General features: G+C 51.5%; 1 protein-coding gene across 3 annotated transcripts in view; it reads left to right on the top strand.

Moving 5' to 3' along the window:
* IFT43 (intraflagellar transport 43) overlaps positions 1-6183 on the top strand; it is a 115146-nt gene extending 108963 nt beyond the window's left edge. For all 3 annotated transcript variants that reach the window (XM_060132978.1, XM_060132891.1, XM_060133062.1), the window contains 4 exons: positions 4802-4874; positions 5125-5200; positions 5718-5780; positions 5912-6183. In XM_060132978.1, the coding sequence (XP_059988961.1) occupies positions 4802-4874; positions 5125-5200; positions 5718-5780; positions 5912-6034 (335 nt within the window). In that variant the 3' untranslated portion in view covers positions 6035-6183. The remainder of the gene's footprint in view (positions 1-4801; positions 4875-5124; positions 5201-5717; positions 5781-5911) is intronic.
* The last annotated feature ends 7932 nt before the right edge of the window (positions 6184-14115 follow it).

Below are 14115 nucleotides of genomic sequence, written 5' to 3'. Positions count from 1 at the left end.
TGGCGCAGTGGTTGAGAGTCCGCCTGCCGATGCAGGGGACACGGGTTCGTGACCCGGTTCGGGAGGATCCCACATGCCGCGGAGCGGCTGGGCCCGTGAGCCATGGCCACTGAGCCTGCGCGTCCGGAGCCTGTGCTCCGCAACGGGAGGGGCCCCAACAGTGAGAGGCCCACGTACCGCAAAAAAAAAAAAAAAAAAAGTTGTAAAACAATGGATACGTAACATGATGCCATTTGCAAACATTTTAAAAGGACATATGTGCTGTGTATGCAGAAATTCTTTTCGGTAAACATATATGAGAAATGGTTAATAGTGATCACCTCTAGGGAGATGGCTGGGATTCATATAAGGAAAGGACATTTTTCATCTTAAACTTGCCTACAGCATTTGAATTTATTACCACATATGATATTACTTTTGCCATTAAAAATAAAACATTAGGTCTCCCTGTTATTTTGGTCTCAGAGTCCAGTTAGCTCCCTTCACAGTGTGTGTTTTCATTTACAGGCAGCACATTTATTTGTGTTTATTGCTATCTCCCACTACACTGGTGCTGCAGGAAGACAGGGCCCATGTCGGGTTTATCTGCTGTTGTTACTGGCACCTCCTAGCACGGTGCCTTTCACAGAGGGGCTGCTCCATTCATCCCTTCAAGGATGAATGGATAAACGAATGAACAAGTGAACAAATGCAGTTTCCCCACAGTGTGGCTAATTGGGCAACACGTGGGATACAAGCAGGTGAAAGGCAAGTGAGATGGCTGACATGAGAGGCTGGGAGCAAATGCAAAGAGCAGGGAAGGCCCGTTTTGTTAAGGAGTCTGAGCTGGGAGAGAGCAGCGGGTAACTGGTCAGCAGGGGGCGCTGTCTGGGGGAGCTGAAACGAAGGATGAGGGCACCCGCTGCTGCGGCACTGACGTCTCAGCCCTTTTGCCTCGCCGGCCCTTTTCCTGGGGCCGTTCGAGGCGTCCGTTCCCCTCCTTCTCCACGCAGCCACCGGGTCTCCAGTGTCGGTCCATTTTTCTCTCTGCACCATTTGGCCTTGTTGTAGGGAAGTAGCCAGTCGGCCATATGGTGAGGGAGAGACTTCCCTTAGTTATGGTTATTGGGAGACAGAGAAACACGGAGAACAGAGGACACTCGGTCGCAGGCAAAACGAAAGCTGTCCCAACTATAGGCGGTTGTCTCACCTCTCCACTAGTAGAGGCGTCTTTGAAGTCACTGGACCTTTGCAAAGAAAGCCTCTGAGCAGGGGTGGGGACAGCCTTTTTGGGAGGGGTGCAGTTGAACTGGAGCTGGAAGCCTGCTCTGTCCATTCTTAATGACTCACTTCACGCAAGCTACTTCATCTTGCTGAGCCTCAGTGTTCTCATCTGGAAGATGGTGACAACTGGGCAGGATTAAATGAGAAAATGAGGGTAGAGCCATATAGTTTCTCTCCATGCTCAGTGTTTTATCTGTTAAACAAATAAGAATAATATAGAATATTTATTACTTACTAAGCATAGTGCTTGATATTTTAGATGATCGCATGTAATACAGCAACCCTGTGAGGTGGGTGTAGTTATGTTCCCCGTTTTACAGCTGAAGAAACTGAGGCACAGAGAGGATGAAGCCTCACAGCTAGTACACGGGGGAGCCAGGCTTCAAATGCTTCCAGTGCCTGCACTCTTAGCCACTGGACAGGAGTCTTACCCATATGCTTAAGTAACCCATTGTTTCTGTTAATGTTCTTATTACAAGCAGCATCGAAGAAAATGAAACTAAAGTTAACATAATTATTGAATTTTTTAAAATAGTGGCTGTTTTTCAATAGTCCTAGAGCATACTTCTTTGTTCCTCTTACTGTCTCTATTAGAATTGTTGCTTTTGAATGTTAAGCTTGACACCCTGAATCAGACACTAGGTCACTGGTTTCAGGCTTGCAGGTCAAGTAGCCGTCACTGATTACAGGCAGGGCCGGATCATTCCATGCAGGTAATTTTGTGAAGGAGCGGATTGATTTCTCAAGCCCATTTTCTTTTTCTAGGTTGGGTCATCCTGCATGTGTGTGTATGAGAGAGAGAGGTGGGTGGAAGGGAAGAGAGAAAGAGGACAGAAACTCCTGGGAACACGTTATATATATCCATAAGCAAGCACTTGTCTGTGATTGTAAATCAGAAACTGTAAAATTAGGAAGTTCTTTGAAGTTTGCCCGAAACCTGCTCCACGGCCACCTGTTCCACTGGGGCCGGCAGTTGGATGGCCAGGCTCTGCGGCGATGGCTCAAGCTGTCACTGCACCGGAACGCTCCAGCCTGCCTTGGCCTGGCTGTCATCGCTGGCTTGGTCCCGCTCAGGCAGTTCACCAGTTTCTGTTGGACACCAGGCTTCCAATTAGAGAGAAGTCCCACTGTGTGGCCAGCCCCGCCAGTGCCGCTCTGAGCGGCCCCTTTGCCAAGGCCCGAGCTGACCTCCGCTCTGTCACAGATGGGCCAGCCCCACGCTCCTTCGTGCGCATTTGGAGGAGGGGGGTGGGGACAAACAGGGAAGCCACGGGGACTCAGAGTGGATAGTGGGCAGAAGTGCAGCTCCTCAGAGCTGGGAGAAGCTGGGCAGAGTTGACAGGACCCAAATGCTGACATTGCAGAGCAAGAGGGGACTTGGGGAAGACCCCGTCCTGAGCCCTGAGCACAGCAGGGAGCATTTTCTTACCAACTTCTGAATATTCATCTCAGGCTGGGCCTCACACCGAGGAGAGCCAGGAGCAGCTAACTGCCTCACGCCGGACCTGTCACACTGCTGATGGCGCATGGCACGGCCAGCTTCCGCCCTGCCCCACTGCAGGGCCCGTGCAGTCCTGCCAGCCTAGGAGCCCTCTCGGCCTGTACTCAGGGCCGGTGCCATCGGCAGCCCTCACATGGACTGTATTCTTCACTCGGAGTGAACAGGGACGAGCAAGCTGAATTTCTGTTAGCATAAGAAATAGAAAATTAGAGAACTCCATCTCTAATTCTCATCTAAGCTCTGCACTGCGTCTTTCTAGATAGAGGACTTGCTGAATGTGATTCATTATTTCGGGGCTGGTGTATGTGTCTTCTTTATTTCCCTATCAGCATTTTCTTTTTATTTTCATCCCTTTAATCACTCTCTTTCTCTGCCTGTCTCTTTCTCTCTGTCTTATTTTCTCTGTCTCCGTCTCTCCCTTGCATGCTTTCTGTCTCTCTTTCCAGGTACGGCATCTGTAACCCCTCCATTGGAAGCAATAATAAAGACGCCAGGCTGGGAACTGACATTTATATACTCGGGCTTAGCTTGACGGGAACCATCGCAAAGTCTAAATAATGAATAGCCTGAAAGTGGCAAGGGTCTTCCCAGCTGTTCTTGGAATGATTCTGCGTCTCTTAAAAAAAAAAAAATGTTTTTTTTTTTTTTAATTTAGTCCATGGAAGCAAAAACGAAGGGTGGGGGCTTCCCTGGTGGCGCAGTGGCTGAGAGTCCGCCTACTGATGCAGGGAACATGGGTTCGTGCCTCGGTCCGGGAAGATCCCACATGCCGCGGAGCGGCTGGGCCCGTGAGCCGTGGCCGCTGAGCCTACGCGTCCGGAGCCTGTGCTCCGCAACTGGAGAGGCCACAACAGTGAGAGGCCCGCGTACTGCAAACAAAACAAAAAAACAAAACAAAACAAAAAAAAAACGAAGAGTGTCTTCACTGCTCTCTCCTCTCTGGAATTTTTCCTCCTTTTAATATTTGCAGTTGGTTTGGGAATTCCAGGACTGTCTCTCCCTGCTTGGCCTTTTTTTCTGCCCCATCTCTTTTTTTCTCTATGTAGACTGGTTAAAACAAAGAAAGCCCCTCTACCAGTCAGTGATACTCACTGAGAGAAGGCAGTACTTCTTTAAGGTGTTAGGTTATCCCCAGGAGAAGATGGACGATTTTTCTGCTATAATAAGCAAGTTTCCACAATTAAGTGACGTGCTGTCTCTCTGTTTCTCCACTTGCATGACTTTGTTAGATTGACAAAGGGAATGACCTCATGTCTCTTCCTATGTTTGTATGTCTGTCTCATGTGGAGAGTTCAGAGGAGGAGAATCTCCAAGAGACAGCAAGGGAGGTGTCATCTTTAGAGTCAGTGTTGTTTATTATATTAGACCCGGTAAGTGGAGACTCTGATCCTGGACACACTGCTGGGAAGCCAGGTCACATCATTAGGCGTAAAGTGACCTTCAGATACAGGCTCAGGCCTTGCAAAGACTAGGACGAGCTGATGCAGGTGTGAACCTTGGTCATGAGGAGGTGCACTCATGGTGACATCCACCTCGTGACACTACGCTTTCCCACTTCCTCTGTCTCTGACCACGCCAGGTTCATTCAGCTCCTCTTTTCTTTTCTCTCCTCTAATAAAAACACTTCCCCAAGTGCTGTCTGGGACTTTCTTCTCATTTCTTTACATTTCTCCTTAGAGAGCCACGCCAGTGGCTTCTAACCTGGAGCAAACGTCAGGATCACCCAAGAAATCTTAGGGAAAAATACAGACGCCTGAGCCCCACCCCACTAGGAGATTCTAGTCCAGCAGGTTCTGGGGTAAAGCCTGAGATTTGGGAATTGTTGAAGTTCTACCTTTGATTCCCATGCGCACCTCTACTTCAGTTCCACAGCCCTAGACTGGGGTCCTAGAGGCCAGAGACCATTGTGTCCATTCTACCCAAAGCCTGTAGCCCTAACTGTGGCCGGCACGTTGAAGGTGGTAAGTAGCCAGTGAAGAAGCAGGCAAGATCCCCCATTCGTGCTGCTGACATTTTTGGCTTCTCCTCTCATTGCAGATATTCCTGTTATTCCGGACCTGGAAGAAGTACAGGAGGAAGACTTTGTTTTGCAGGTGGCAGCCCCTCCCAGGTATGTTAAATTAATATGAAGTTGGCAGGAGGCAGGGACCATGCCACACACCATCTCCAGTGGTGCTGCCCCCCAGGGGAGATCCAGATGTCTCTGGATGGGCTCCATCCCAGGGTTCCCATTTTATTAGACGTTTTCTCCCCATTTTGGTCCTTCCCAGCTGCCTACGAGGCTCTGGGTTGGTGGCCCGGCAGCACTCCTGGCACTGGTTCTGCCTGTGGTTCCTCCTCACATTCCGTCTTTCTTGCAGCATCCAGGTCAACCGGGTGATGACCTACCGTGACCTGGATAATGACCTCATGAAGTACGCAGCCTTTCAGACCTTGGTGAGTGAGGCAGCTTCTGTGCAGAGGAGCAGGCTCCAGGCAGCATCCGTAGGGAGTTCTCAGTTTCTCCAAAGCCTTTCAGCCTCTCCTCCGTGGGTCTCTGAGGCTGCTGGGCAACAGTCCCTTTGCCAGAGACATCATCCTCGGGTATTACAGCATCCCTGGACCCAACATATTCCAGCGTTCCCAGGGCCAGTCTCCTTCCTGCTTCCCTGGCTGCCCCCGTGGCATCAGTAGATATGCTGCTGTCATGCCTGCCATCCTGGTATTGACCTTCCCCCAAGGAGTGCCCAACCTGTAGGACATCATGGTGTTCCCTCAGTTCTCAGTGGCATTGGGGTCCACCCACAGTTTTGCTCTTTCACAAGGCATTTGCAATTTCGCAAGGCATTCTGGATTTGGGAAGTTCCACCACACTCAACCTGGCCCCCCTCTCTTTGCCAGAGGTCGTTGTCCGAAGGCCTCCGAGGTGCACAGCCTGCCTTTTTTTTCTTTTTTTTTCCCTGCCCATTCACAGGATGGAGAGATCGACCTGAAGCTCCTCACCAAAGTCCTGGCGCCAGAACATGAGGTTCGAGAGGTACGTAGCGGCGGCAGTGCCTGCCCCTCATTCCCGGGAGCAGCTGGCTCCGAGGCTGGCCTCGGCAGGAGTCTGGCTGTGACCGAGGGGACGGCGTCCCCCAGCTCACCCCGCGATGCCTGTCTTGGCAGGATGACGTCAGCTGGGACTGGGACCGTCTGTACACTGAGGTGTCCTCAGAGCTCCTCAGCGAGTGGGACGTGCTGCAGACGGACAAGGAGGACCCCGTGGGACAGCAGCCCTCGCACACCTGAGGCCGGGGGTCGCTCTCCCTGCACGCGGTCACCTCTGCTTTGGACTCGAGACACAGGCCATAAACCTAAAACTAAAGAAGCTTGCAAGCAGCTCAGAATTTTTATGTGGACTATTTTGTAATAAAAATACCTATTTTCAGTAGACCGCATTGGATCGTCCGACTGTAAGAAATCGCTTTTTTCTGTAGCCCTCTCTTCCGTTTCTTTCCAGCAGTCCCTTGGAAAGATTCGTCAAGAGTGAAGGAGGGCATCTCTCCCCATCGTTGAAGCTTGGGAGGGAAAGCTAGATTCAGGGGGAGAAGCGGTGGTGCTCCTGGAAGCCGTTCGGTTCACAGAAGCCACAGCAGCTCCCCGGAGCATCTACCTGTGAGCACCTGGACGCAGGGATACGGGAGGTGGCATGCGGCTGCCTGCTGGGGTCCTGGGGAGGGCCTGGCCACATGCCTTTCTCACTTTGGACGGTCAGTTATGTTGGTGAAGTTGCGCTGTCTCCTTCGAGCTTTCGGTGGGCGCGATCAGATGACCCACTGCCCACGTCAGTGGGTGGCTCTTCTAACAGCACGCCCCTTTCCCCCCTCTTCCTGCAACCCATGCCTGGGGCTTCCAAAGCACATGTTTCCTTTCTGCCACAGGTTCCCAGGGCCTTGTTTCTGGTTCTTATTAGCAGGGGCCAGCTCAGCAGCCCTGAGACGTCCACAGAAACACTCTCTCAGGGAGCCTGGGTCTCCGCTGACCTTTCAGAGGTGTAGCTGTTTGTCTCCGTTGCTCCCCCCAAGCATCATCACTGCCAGTTTCCAAAATGTGCCAAGATCTGGAGCAGAGCCCAGTCCTTTTTCTAAACAGAGACATCTTTTGTTTTTGTTTTTCTCTTAACTCCCCAAGACATCTCATCTGAGGACAGGACGTCTCCCCGCCCACCTCTCCTAGATGCCACTCTGGGTCAGGCCCGCGCAGTCTGGCGGCAACTAACCAAGCCCCACTCCTGGCCGTGGGGAGTGCTGAGTGCTGAATGCTGCTCTCACCCTGCCTGGAAAGCCCTTCATTAAAATTCAGAAAAACAAAGAGGCTCAACACTTCAGAAACACACTGGGGGTTATTTTTTTCTGACTACAGTGCCCTTCCCTGGTGGGCCACCGGCTCCGGGGCAGGCAAAGAGAATACTTGTCTGTTAATTATAAACTCAGGGATTTAGTGGCTTTGGGGTCTCGTTTCCTCCTTTTCCAGAGTCACACTTTTAGCCCAGACAGCCCCTCTTTGCAATAATTCCCATGGTCACTGAGAAGTTTCCGTCCAGGCTGGTTTTTCTTGAGCCTGCAAGACTCTGAAACCCAAAGGAGGAATTGCTGTATTTCGGAGTACCTTAATCACTGGCAAGTTCAACTGCCTCAGGACCCTGATAACCTTGAGGGTCTTCAGCCAGCCCAAGCAGGGCCTGGGGGTTGACTTCCTTCCTCCCTTTACTTCTCAGACACCTTTATGTTCCAACCAGTGTTGTCGCCCACCCGAGACTTCAGAGGGCCTCCCCAGAAGATGGCCCAAGAGGGATGATAGAATGGATGAGCTTCGACAGGTACCTCAACGTGGTTTTCCACAGACACCGGCGGGGGGGTGGCGGGGAGGAGGTGTGGAGTGGGCCTCCTGCATGTGGCGGATTGACTGGGTCCTTACCAGTTTCTCCCAGACTGGCTCGTGTCTGAGAAGCCCCAGCTGGTCTCTGGCAAAATCTCCCGTGGTGTCTTTGGCATGGGGCGGTAGCTGCAGAGCTGCTGTTCATAGGCCGGGCCCTGGTGGGAAAGTCGGTTCCCTCAGGAGATTCTGACTACCACGTAGGACGCACCAGGCGCTGTTCCAGACACTCCAAGCAAAACTCCCTTCTCTCAAAGCGCTTCCGTTCTGGTGGGGGAGATGGAGCAATAAGTAAGATAGAGAGGGCGTCAGATGGTAATCAGTGCTATGGAGAAAAATCCAGCAGGACGGGGAAGGGAGTGCTGGGCTCGGGGTGCAGTGTTAGGTGGGCGGTTAGGGAAGGTCTCACTGAGAAGGTGACGTTTGAGCAAAGACCTGAAGAAGGTGAAGGAAGGAGCGGGACTGGTCCCTGGGGAAGAGCATTCCAAGGAGAGAGAAGAGTATTTGCAAAAGCCAAGAGGGGGGCATAGGCCCGGCTTCTTTGAGTAGCGGCAGGAGGCGGTTGGTTGACTGGCGGGAGGGGACCAGGGGAGAGGAGACGCTGTGTCTTGCTGGGCCCAGCCCTGGGCCCACCACAGAAGAGGCCTCTGTGCATGTAAGGTCTGCTCTCCCCAGTGACACGCGCACCCTCAGGCTCCGTGGGCTCGTCAGGCCGCCTTTGGAAAACTTTCCTCAGAAGCCTGCACGGCCCCTCCATGCCTCGGCCTGGGAAGAAGGGTTGATGCCTCATCGAGGGAGAGGGGAACCGTGAGCTCTTCTGCCACAGAACTGAGGCCAGGCGGCTGCTGCCAGCTCCCGCAGGCGGGGGCATGCCGTGTGTGGGGCAGATGGCAGTACCGTGAGGCCCCTGAGTGCCACGCTCCCTGGAAACTTGTAGTTCTGATGAGAAGCTCAAGCAAGAAATTCTTGTGGGCAGGCCGGCCTGTGGCTGAACCCGAGGCCATCTCCACCCATGATGGTTGGCTCGTCTGCTAAACCCCAGGACACCCCAGACAGGCTTCTGGAGCTACATGCTCCAGACGGAAGTGGACTCCAGTGCGGGCCCAGTGTTGCTGGACCCCAGAGTGCTGCTCACAGAGACCAAGGCCTTTCTTGCTTAGTGGTGAGGGCGGCTCCTGGGAGCACTGGTGCTGGAATGAAAGGTAGGATTTGCCACAGCAAGATAAGAAAGCTTAGCATCCTTGCTCTGCTTGCCCAAGCAGTGCTATGCTTTTCTCCCAGAGGCCAAAGAGTCAGTGGGGAAGGGCGTGAGTGGAGGGGGTAAGGAGCAGTGTCAAAGAACACAGATTCTGGAATCAGGCGGGCCTGGGGTCCAGTCGCATCTCTTCACTTAGTCGCTGTGGGTCCTTGAGCGAGCTGCTTTCCCCTTCTTTTCTTTTTTTTAATATATAAATTTATTTATTTATTTGTTTATTTATGGCTGAATTGGGTCTTTGTTGCTGCGCGGGGGCTTTCTCTAGTTGTGGTGAGTGGGGGCTACTCTTCGTTGCGGTGCGCGAGCTTCTCATTGCGGTGGCTTCTCCTGTTGTGGAGCATGGGCTCTAGGTGTGAGGACTTAAGTAGTTGAGGTACGCAGGCTCTAGAGCGCAGGCTCAGTAGTTGTGGCGCATGGGCTTAGTTGCTCCGCGGCATGTGGGATCTTCCCGGACCAGGGCTCGAACCCATGTCCCCTGCATTGTCAGGCGGATTCTTAACCCCTGCGCCACCAGGGAAGCCCCTGCTTTCCCCTTCTGATCCTGTTTTTTCTCATCTATAAAATGGGGATAATCTTAGGATTGTAATGCCTGGTAAAACCTGACTGCTATTCGATTTTGGAACTGATGGGGTGGAAAAGTGAACCTAGGGAAAGTCACATTGGATATTTTATTGCAACAACAAACATCTGCCTCTCTCAAGGAGCTCCCACCTCCGTTTCCCCTCCTGCATCATCTTTCAGCCATGGATAGAGAATGGTTTGGTACCAGGGTTTTTTGTTTTGTTTTTATAACAACTTTATTGAGGTTTAATTTGCATGCCTTAAAATTTACCCCCTGAAAGTATACAATTCAGTGATTTTAGTAAAGTTATGGAGCTGTGCAACCATAACCATAATTCTGTTTCCGGAACATTTTCATCATCCTATAAGGCTCCCTTGTGTCTGTTGACAGTGAATCCCCACTCCCACTCCCAGCCCCAGGCAACCACTGATCTGCCTGCTGACTCTTGATTGGTTGTTTCTGGAAATTTCGTATAAATGGACTCATATAGCATGTGGTCTTTTGAGTCTGGCTGCGTGCACTTAGTGTATTTTCAAGGTCCATCCATGTCGTAGCATGTGGCAGTGGTTCATCCTTTGGAATGCTGAATGTTACTCTGTTGTATGGACACGTACCACATTCTGTTTATTCCTCAGTTGATGGACATTTGAGTTGTTTCTAGTTTGGGCTTAAGAATAAAGCCCCTGTGGACCTTCATGGCCATGTCTTTGTGTGGACAGATGTCTTCATTTCTCTAAGGTAGATTCCTAAGAGTGAAATTGCTGGGTCGGATGGTGTGTTTATGTTTAACTTTTAAGAAACTGCCGAAACTGTTTTCCAGGGCATTGGTTTTGTTTGTTTGTTTGTTTTTCAGTGCTTTAGAGTATCAGGATTAATTCAGTAAAAATTAAGATTCTTTTTCTTGTCTCCTTTCCATACGTGTTTCAAAGGTCACTGCTAAGTTTATAGGAGGCACAACCTCCTGATTCCTCCCTCCCTGACTTCTTTCTGTCATTGAGCTTATCTCTGTTGAGAGCACAGAGCTCATCGGTCTGCTCTCCCCACCAGCCTGTAAGCTTCTTCAGGGTAAGGCCGGGTGTTCTTTGAGTTTCTGTCAAGGCCTTTGCATATTCCAGGAGTTCAAAGTCACATAAGACATGGTCCTGACCCCAAGGAGCTTACAAGCTAGTAGAGAAATAGACAAGATTCCTCTGTGTTCTCAAAGCATTGGTTTTGCAAAACAGAGGCTTTCCGGATGAGTGGAGGAACCCAAATGATCCACTGCAAAGTGCAGGTGAAGAGAGAGAAAGGGAGCTTGGTTTTTCCACTAAGAAATACAGAGGTGGGTTGGTTTGCTTAAAGCAGGGGTCAGCGTACTACAGCCTGTGGACCAAATCCAGCCCGCCACCTGTTCTTGTTAACTTTTACTGGAACACGGCCATGCTCCTTAATTTACATACTGTCTATGGCTGCTTTGGGGCTGCAGTAGCAGAACTGAGTTGTGACAGAGACCATGTGGCCTGCAAAGCCTGAATTATTTACTCTCTGGCCCTTTACAGAAAAAGTTTGCCAATTCCTCCTTAGACGGAAGAATGAAGGTGAGAAATAACAGCCGCAGACTCCCAAAGTTCAGCTGCTTGTTGCCGTTCAGAAACGCAATCGCAGTAGGAGTGATTGGAGTTAGATGTAAGGAAAGACTGGAAGGGTGGGAAGATTCTGGCTCCTAAAAGAGAGACACAAATTTCCCTTAAGAAAAGGAAAAAACAAACAAAAACCACTTATCAGTTGCAGCAAAGTTGGGACAGAATCCATCTGGAGACAAAAAGCTGGAAAGGGTGACTGGGTTCCTTGGCCTTTGATCCTGTTTGAGATGTGGGGTGAGGGGGGTCTCTCGGAATCAAATACCTTTGGCGGCAGGCTCAGAATAATGATGAGGAAGCCCAGTGGAAGGGGGTTAGGAGCAAGGGAGGGAGAAAAGCCCGATTTCTCCTTTGGTGAAGTAGAAATCAGAAAGTAAGGGTGTCGGGAGCAGCGAGAGAAAGAGGCTGCCCCTCTTGTGGCCAAGGCGGAGCGAATTAATTCCCGGCATATGTTCCCAGCATCTGTCGTGGTGACCTGGACCGGAGGGGTCAGCGAGAGAGGGGACCGTGCCAGCGCCGAGCATTAGCCCAGAATTCCCGGGCCACAGAGGCTTTTGGCTCCCACAGAATGATGGCTGTCCAGCTCTCCTAGCAGCGTCTGCCGCAGCTGCAGCAAACAGTGCTGTGGGGGGGGAGGGAGTGCTCCCCACAAGAGAACACCTGCTGTGAAGGGGCTGGACGAGGACCAGAAAGAGTCCTGCAAAAGGCTGTCTCTTCCAGGTCTCGGGCTGCAGTGGATTCGACCCGCCAGACGCGCGTCCTGCCAGCAGACTGGAGGTGATGCACAGGACGGCACTGAGAGGGGCAGGGGCAGGGGAGCCACAGCCCTGGATGGAAAGAGCGCACAGGGTTGGGACGCCCTCCTAAGTGCCAGTCTCAGAAACCCCCCGCATACTATTTGGGCTGCTCGGTGCTAAAGTGTCCCTCAGGAATCAGAGGTCAACCCGGAGGGGGCAAGGTAAGAGGGCACGGAGGCTAAGAATGCAGACGATGCCAAGTTCAAGTCCCTGTGCTTCCAGGTCACAGCTGCATACTTCCTCGTGCGTCCGTTTTCTTATCTATAGAGTGAGGTAGAAAACAATTCCTGTCTTTGTTGTAGAATTATGATGATTAAACCACATACTATACATCAAGTGTCCGGCACGAAGCAAGCACTCGATGGTGATTAGTTCTGATCACACTGGGCGGACAGGCAACATTCCCCCTGATGGCAAGTCACGGGCATTAGGAGCTGACAGCACCTATGTGGGCATCTAACCCAAGGTCGTGGGCTGGAGGCCCACGGACTGACTTCGACCCACAGGACATGATTGATTTGGCCAACACATAAGTTTGTTTTTTTTAATTGAAGTATAGTTGATCTACAGTGTTGTGCCAATCTCTACTGTACAGCAAAGTGACTCAGTTTTATACATATATACATTCTTTTTTTTTTTTTTTTTTTTTTTTTTTTTTTGCGGTACGCGGACCTCTCACTGTTGTGGCCTCTCCCGTTGCGGAGCACAGGCTCCAGACACGCAGGCTCAGCGGCCATGGCTCATGGGCCCAGCCGCTCCGCGACATGTGGGATCTTCCCAGACCGGGGCATGAACCCGCGTCCTCCTCATCGGCAGGCGGACCCCCAGCCACTGCGCCACCAGGGAAGCCCCATATACATTCTTTTTTAATATTCTTTTCCATTATGGTTTATCACAGGGTATTGAATATAGTTCCCTGTGCAATAAAGTAGGACCTTGCTGTTGATCCATTCTAAATGTAATAGTCTACATGTACCAACTCCAAAGTCCCAGTCCATCCCTCTCCTTCCCACCCCCCTCCCCATCCTGGGCAACCACAAGTCTGTTCTGTGTCTATGAGTCTGTTTCTGTTTTGTAGATAGGTTCATTTGTGACATAGTTTAGATTCCACATATAAGTGATTCATATGGTATTTGTCTTTTCTCTTTCTGACTTACTTCACTTAGTATGATAATCTCTAGTTGCATCCCAACACACAACTTTTTAATTATTTGGTTAATTACCAACATTTAAAATGGAAAGATTTCATATTAAACCCAGATTTCCAGCCTCTCTTAGGAAATTGGGAGATCTGTCCACCTTGGGGCCACAGTCACTAGGGCAGTGACTGACATGAGCGGAGAGGCCAGAGCTCCCCTGGGTAAGGGCAGGTCAGCACGCCCCACCCCACTCTCACCCTCACCCTCACTTACATTTCTGCCTGGACACTGCAGGCACTGACTTTGAGACACCTGCCCCACCTCCTCATTTTGCCCGTAAGGCTCCTGTTCGCCAGGGGCACTCACCCAAGGTCATGGATACTGGAACTCAAGTCCTGACTTGCAGGCTGGCCAGTGTCCTTTGTCAGTAACCAGGACCCCCTGCCTGATGGATAAGCTAAAACCACACGAGCTCTGGAGAAGATCCAGTTTCCCTACCCTGGAGTCATCCCCCTCTGATCAGGAAGCTTAACCCTGTTTCCATCATGGGTCTGACAAGAGTTTGAGCAGAGTCCTGGGATATTTCCAGGGCCAATAACTGGACCCTCCGCCATTTGCCCTCCACTGAATTGTTTAAACTCTGCCCTGGAGCTGACGGCATTTGCTCGGGATGAGGGTCCAGCTCAGCAGACAAAGTTAGCAGGTTTGCCTTCCTTCCGTGGCTGCCGCCAGTGCGTCAGTCGTGCGACTGAGGTGTGACGGAGAAGGGAGCAGCTGAGGCTGCAGGGAATGTGTCTGGCTTTCAGGCTTCAGGGACAGGAGAGCACACCCCATCCGCCGGCCAGCAGGGTCCCCGTGCCGAGCTCAGGAGGAGGGACAGCCCTGGCTGCGCCACTCAGCTCGCCCTTCAGGAGAACTTGCACAAGGAGTGATGTGCCTTCAGGGTCAGCCTGCAGGCTGAGGCCATGAGCTTCCCAGGCAGCAGCCAGCCAGTTGCTGAACGTGGCGGCGGTGCAGGGCTCACCGATCCTGGCCAGCACAGGACTCCTCTGCGACAGTCTTTGCACCAGAGCTCCCCTGGGT

Source organism: Lagenorhynchus albirostris, chromosome 1 (genome assembly GCF_949774975.1).
Source record: "Lagenorhynchus albirostris chromosome 1, mLagAlb1.1, whole genome shotgun sequence".
NCBI lineage: Eukaryota > Metazoa > Chordata > Mammalia > Artiodactyla > Delphinidae > Lagenorhynchus > Lagenorhynchus albirostris.
Note: the sequence above shows the minus strand (reverse complement) of the source record. Positions and strands in the feature narration are given on the sequence as shown.